Source organism: Papaver somniferum, chromosome 6 (genome assembly GCF_003573695.1).
Source record: "Papaver somniferum cultivar HN1 chromosome 6, ASM357369v1, whole genome shotgun sequence".
NCBI classification, from domain to species: Eukaryota; Viridiplantae; Streptophyta; class Magnoliopsida; order Ranunculales; family Papaveraceae; genus Papaver; species Papaver somniferum.
This window is the reverse complement of record NC_039363.1, coordinates 69,460,545-69,467,796: the sequence shown is the minus strand read 5'-3', so window position 1 is coordinate 69,467,796 and position 7,252 is coordinate 69,460,545. Positions and strand designations below refer to the sequence as shown.

Sequence of the window (7,252 nt, the reverse complement as noted above, 5' to 3'; positions counted from 1 at the left end):
TAGAACCAACGAAGGAGGTCAACATAGGAACGGATGAAGCCCCAAAAATGATAAAAATAGGGATTCTGATGGACAAGGATCAAGAAGAATCATTGATCAGGCTACTCAAGGAGTACGTTGACATATTTGCATGGAAACTAGATGATATGCCAGGAATCGGTCCGAAGATAATCCAACACGAACTTCGAATAAATCCAGGCACCGTCCCTTTCAGGCAGAAGGTACGAAAATTCGCATCCGAATATCACCAGGCAATTGAGAAAGAGCTCCACAAACTATTGGAAGCAGGATTCATCAAAGAAGTGAAGTATCCAACCTGGATTTCGAACATGGTCATCGTACCAAAGAAAAGTGGAGGGGTAAGGATATGCATCGATTTCACCAACCTAAACAAGGCATGCCCGAAGGATAGTTACCACTCCCGAGCATTGACCAATTTAGAGGTGGTTGAAGGATACGAAGAGCTGTCATTCATGGATGGACATTCCGGTTACAACTAGGTATCCCTAGCGGAAGAAGATCAACAACACACGGCGTTCTACACCCCGCACGACCTCTATTATTACACACGGATACCCTTCGGACTGAGGAACGCAGGGGCAACATACCAGAGGATGGTTGATGCTATCTTCAAGCCATGGATTGGGAAGACTCTAGAAGTCTATGTTGATGACATGCTTGTCAAGAGTAAGTAGCGCAAAGACCACCATCAGGACTTGAGAGATATCTTCGATTCCATGAGAAAATACAATAAAATGTGAATCCAGAAAAATATATATTCGACGTCACGTCAGGGAAGTTCCTCGTATATCTGGTAACGAAGAGGGGCATCGAAGTCGATCTTGCTAAAATTCAGGCCATTGTGGAAATGCCATCCCCAAAGAACTTTAAAGAAGTCCAAAAGCTCTACGGATCACTAGCAGCACTGGGGAGATTCATCGCCATATCGTCGGAAAAATGCAAGCACTTCTTCAACATCCCCAATAATGGGAGCAAATTCGCATGGACCGCTGAATGTGAAGAAGCCTTCCAGAAGATTAAAGAATATCTTGCCACGATCCCTATCCTCTAGAAGCCCGACCCCGATGAGGTGCTGGGTCTTTATATAGCAGCGACCGAAGATGCAGTCAGTGCAGTATTGGTCAAAACCAACACGAAGGTTGAGTAACCGATTTTCTACGTCAGCAAGACTCTCAACCCGGCAGAAAGAAACTACACGAAGATTGAACAACTCATACTAGCATTATTATGGGAAACACAGAAGATAAGAACTTACTTCTTAACCCATTATGTCCGCGTTCCATGCAAGGCACCGCTGGAAGCTGTTCTCAAAAACGCTGAGAAAGTGGAAAGGGTAGCCAAATGGAATACTCACCTTGATCAATTCAATATCATCCGCGAGATCCAAACTGCACAAAGTCACAAGTCCTGGCGGATTTTTTAGCATACTTACCCCTGGACAATGACGAAGAGGTGAAGGACATCCCAGAAGCAGAAGAGGACGATAAAGATCCGGTAGATGTACTCGAACCATCAAGCCAAAAACGATGGGAGGTCTTCGTTGATGGATCAAGGAACATAGAAAGCGCAGGAATAGGCATCGTGATTACTACCCCAACTGGAGATAGGATCGTGCATGCACTAAGACTGGAGTTCAAGGGGCATACAAACAACAGCGTAGAATATGAAGCCGTGGTCCATGCCTTTCAATTGATAATAGAAATGGGAATAACAGACGTACGCCTAACAAGTGATTCACATCTAGTCATTCGACAGGCTGGAATATAATGTTTATGATGAGACCCTCTCAGAATATATGGCTCTGGTTCAGACCCTAGCATCACAAATACCAAAAATCAAGTTCCGAAATCTATGTAGGAGAGACCTTAGGCATGCTGATGCCTTGGCATACATATCGTCTATGCTAAGGGATGAAAGCGTCAAGGCCATCAAGATAACAAGAGTATATGAGCCTTCGATTACTCCACAATAATCCTTCGCTACTAATCGTGAAGACGATGTAGGGGAGGACATAGCCGACGACGATGTAGGGGAAGATATCAACGATGATTTCGTCGAAGACGATATCTTATCAAGAACAAATGAAAACGAAGACTTCAGCAACGAAGATAACTGGAGAACCTAAATCCACCTGTTCCTTGAAGAAGGAACGCTCTCTGTAGACCTGAAGCAAGATCGAAATATACAATCAAAGGAAGGAAGATACGATCTTCGTGACATAATTATTTATAAGAAGTCTTTCCTCAGACCTTTATTGCGCTGTTAATACATGGAAGATGGCCATTGTATCCTGAAGGACATCCACTATGGGACGTAGGAAACCACAGCGGAATGAGGTCACTAGCCGACAAAGCTAAGATGCAAGTGTATTACTGGCCACAGATGATACGAGATGCATCCAGGATGTATAGAAGATGCGAAGAATGTCAGCATTTTGCTAAAAGAATCCATTCCCCGGCAACAAAGCTAAATTCCGTAGATAGCCCCTGTCCATTTTCAAAATGGGGGGTAGATATTGTCGGAACCCTGATCGAAGGTTCAGGTAAGAGAAGATGATTGATCGTAGCCACAGACTATTTTAGCAAGTGGGTGGAGGCCAAAGCTCTGGCCAGAATCAGGGACGTAGATGTTTTCATATTCATTTTTCAGAACATCATTTGCAGGTTCGGCATTCTTGCAGAAATTGTCTCCGACAATGGTAAGCAGCTGCAAGGAAAGAATATTGACATGCTCTTTGATACCTTCAAGATCAGGAAGAACAAATCGACTCCCATCTACCCCAAAAGTAACGGCCAGGCCGAAGCCACAAATAAAACTCTGGCTCTCATCTTCAATAAATCATTGGATGAACATAAGGGCCGATGGTGCGAACAGCTGCACAATGCGTTATAGGCCTACCGAACTACACGCAGATCCGTTACCGGTGAATCACCGTTCCTCCTCACTTATGGGACCGAAGCAGTCATTCCGACAGAAATTATCATGTCAACCACGAAGACCGAAGCATGGGAGAAGAACTTAACGACGGATATGATGCTGGAAAGGCTCGATGACCTGGAAGAAAGGAGAGAGGCAGCGCTACAAAGAATGGAGAACTACCAACGAAGATTAGCAAGGGAATACAACAAAAAGGTTAAGCTTAGAAATTTTGTAGAAGGACAGCATGTGCTAAGAACTATACCGCAATATCAACGAGAGAGAAAATGGGGTAAATTAGCACCAACATGGGGAGGACCATATACATGACATCGCGGGGAACGGACTTAAAAGGAGAAGTCCTCAGGCACCCCTAGAATGCAAAATATCTCAAGCCATACTATCCGTGAAGCAATGCAGTTCTGTACCTGCATGAAGAATACCAGAAGAAGAAGAAGATGGTGCATCCGCTTGACATGTTTCTATCTCTGGTCGAGGAGTAGCAGACCTCACCATATCAATTAAATAAATATTTTGCAAAAACTCTATTGGGGAAAGTAATTATATACGGTCTGATAGACACATTTTTGTGTCTAATTTGTCTCGATTCTATAATTGATAGTGCTCATTTTTGTACTTATTACGGTGTTTTATGTGTGTGTAGGTATTTTTGGCCAATAATCATTTTTGGAAAAATCGGCTCGAAAAGTTGGTAAAAGCGCCCGGAGGACACATGCTATTCGGACTCTCACTATGGATAAGGGGTACCCAAATTACTAAGGGGAACCCTCAGGACACCCTCAAGTAAGGTTATATTCGCACCACTGCTCTGGATAGAGGGTGCCTCTTCTTCACAATTCAAATGAAGCTTTTTGGCGGGAAGTCGTTGCAACAGCGAAGCAGATCTGGAGATCGAATTTTGAGCAATTTATAAGGAGATTCAATGGCTTATTTTCGTTGGACTAGACATGTGATAGCATAACAGGGTCGCTGTGATTGATTGGACCCAACCAATTGGGATAGATAGCCCAGGAGAAGCAAACATAGGATGTGAAGTTTATCGGATGTGTTATCGTCTTTTGGGTGAGATTATGTCGGAGTTTGACGTGGAGATGGATTGGGATTATCTTGATTCATCGAAACAGGGTTGGTAATCCCTTTAGATTCGAAAATAGAGGAGGAAATCATCGAGTTGGCTAAAACAGGGAGTTCCGTGTATTCTCGGATATTTTGGTTTATGTATGGAAGTACCAGAGGATTTTACGTTATGAGTTGAGTCCTTATTCAATCTACAGGGAGTACTTGAGAGTTTGGAGAACCAAGTTGACGCGTAGATAAGCTTGGAAGGGAAAGAAATCCCGAGACTTGAGATAGAGAAAAAGATAAGAATAACCGAGGATTTCTTGAGATTCAATCGACCTGTGGGCTATAAAAGGAGTTCGGATAGGTCATAGAAGGGTTACGCATACTTTGGGGAAGTTTAGAAATAGAACAGAGCTAAGAAAAATTCGCAGAGAAGAATAGCCGAGTTGTTGTCGAGAGGAAGAAGAAGAACAGAGAACCGTCACCTTTTCTTTCAAACTGTAACGATTTTCCAACAACTATTACTGTTAGTATTTCTTTGTAACACTGCTTTCTGTAACAGTGCGTTTTGTAACAATTACAACTGTTACAAACACGCTGTTTCATACCTTCTCTTCTATTTAATCAACTTTTGAGCAACAAACATGTATCTTGAGCAAGTGATTAACATGAGGAGCTAAACCCCATTGCTGAGACGATAGAGGAAGCTATTTTTCCAACAAGAAGTGGTATATTCTATTTCATCTGTTTATTGCAATTATGATTATGATTACTGGCCTTGAGTTATAATTGAATATGATTTTTACTTGAGTGATTGTGATCTATTTTGATGAAGTATGCTTAGTTTATAGACTTTTGATGCTTCATACTTGATATTTACAATTATTGCTTTTGAAAATCTACTTGTTGCAATGTTTTAGAATCAAATTGAATGAGAAAATTGCATAAATATAAAGATTGGATTAAATCACTTTGAACTTGAAAAAATAATGGAATCTTAGCCTCAGTTGTCTTTTAATATTGATATCAACTTTGTCAGTGTTTGCTATAATTATTAGTGAGTTTTCTATTTTAATTTTAGAATTTAAGTCTATATTTTATCCTTCGCAAATCTGAGAATCGAACCACTTTTACCACTATCTATAACCACATCAATTTCTGGCGCCGCCGACGCGGATTTGCTTTTAGGGTTTTAGACTTATTTTTCTTTTATTTTTTAGGTTTTTATTATTTTTGTTCTTTTTTACGTTTTTGGGTATTTATCTTTTGTCTGCAGGTTTTGGATCATAAAGAGAATTGAGCCAAGGAGTTTGGTGACTTCGTAAAGATTGGATCTTAAAGCATAAAGACTTGGAGCGAAAGATTAAAGCGAAAAGAACGGAAAAGAAGACAATTTCTTTTTAGTTATTTTTCTTTATTATTCAAAAAAAAAAAAGAAAAAAAAAGAGAGAACTGTATTAGGATTTGTTATTTTTGTAATTTTTTCTTTTCTTTTTGGACACTTGGACATTAAACTTTGGACATTATTATTTTTAAACCCTAAGGAAGGGTTGGTTTAAATATAAACTGTGTGCAGAGAAGGACGGTGATTACGATATCGCCTCGGCCCCTCGGGTTCGTACATGACATATGAGTCGTGGCCCGAGTCGACTTTAGCGGTTCTTCACCCGTCTGGTACGGGAGGTAAGTTTTTTGAAACACCCGTGAATCCCCTGTCAGCGGGTTTACTGTATTCCTTCGTTTGCATATATGCTGAGGACTTGAAAACGGTTGCTTTAATTTCCTAGTAAAGGGCAAGGACTTTCCATACAAGATAAGGGTTAGGATTTCATCACCGTTCTCTTCTTGCCCGCCTTAGGAACACGAAACCAAACGCGAACCTAAGCCTAAAATTTTGACTAGAACGAGACCTATAGGGTAACGAGCTTAATAGGAAAGTCGTTCGAAGAATATTGGTTACTCTTTTAAGCATACTTCGAAGTTCTTGAAGGTTTCTGTGAGTTGAATGCGTGACTGCGCCGCCTTGTAACCGGTGAGGCCTTGGGTATCAAAGCTCCACTGAGCTTCCCTCGCCTCGATTCAACTTACTTTGACTCGGATTGATTCCAGAGGGGTTTGCTCAGATTGTAACGAGTTCCTTTTCGAAAGAATAAAAGCTGGTCTAGAAACAATCTAAGTGGATCCATCATGCTTTTTGTTTGCTAGAAATTTAGGTTTGATTTGGTTGAGTCCGCCTTGTTTTGTGATTGCATAGAATTCCCTACCTTATTCTGTTGCATGCCTGAACGTAAAAGAGACGCCCTAGGTAGATTTGTTAAAGAGAAACCTAGTAGTTCTAAGCATATCGATTACCTCAATTTAGAAAGTTCGATTCTTGAAAATTCCGTTTTTGAACGTCTGTTTGAGGAGAAAATCCCTGATAGTCCAATAGCGCCAGAAATGGCAACTTTGAAAGCTTTGTTGAACCCTACTAGGACTACTCGTCCCTCGTGTATCAAGTTACCTGAAACTGAAGCAAATTATGAACTTAAGCCTGGAACCTTACAGTTGCTCCCAATCTTTTTAGGGAAAGAAAATGAAAACCCATATTTCCATGTTAAGGACTTTGAGGAAATTTGTAGTACCCTGAAAATTAGAATCCTTGATGATGATGCTTTGAAACTCAGGTTATTCCCCTTTTCCTTAAAAGATAAAGCCAAGTCGTGGCTGTATAGTTCGGCTTCCGAATCAATTGAAACATATGAACAACTTACATCTTCCTTTTTGAACAAGTTTTTCCCTAGGCACAAAACATCGTCTATTAGGACGCAAATCTGCACGTTTTCGCAACAAGAGGGAGATTCTTTGTATAGGTATTTGGAAAGGTTCAATGATTTATTAGCCCAATGTCCTCATCATGGTTTAGAAAAGGTTAGGTTAGTTCAGATCCTTTATGAGGGTTTAGATTATCCCACTACAACTACAGTAGATTCGATGTGTACAGGTGGGTTTGAAAACCAAACAGTTGACGATGTGATGACATATTTGTATGAAATCGCCGAAAAGACCCAACAATGGGAAAGCAATAGGGTACCCCAGAAAACAATTCTTCTAGGCAGAGGAAACGTTAATAGGGTAGAAGGAAGCTTTGAATCAGATGCCAAAATTGCTGCTATAGCGAAAAGGTTAGAAGCTTTAGAAGTGGGTCACACTCGTGGTAGATTGGAGCCTTTTTGGGAAGGCCAGAATAATG

At 40.8% G+C, this 7,252-nt stretch overlaps 1 protein-coding gene across 1 annotated transcript; it reads left to right on the top strand.

Moving 5' to 3' along the window:
- The first annotated feature begins 2,352 nt into the window (after positions 1-2,352).
- LOC113290897 lies at positions 2,353-3,267 on the top strand. Its single transcript, XM_026540484.1, has 3 exons — positions 2,353-2,563; positions 2,685-2,719; positions 2,914-3,267. The coding sequence occupies exons 1-3, from the start codon at positions 2,353-2,355 to the stop codon at positions 3,265-3,267; spliced, it is 600 nt and encodes a 199-aa protein (XP_026396269.1).
- The last annotated feature ends 3,985 nt before the right edge of the window (positions 3,268-7,252 follow it).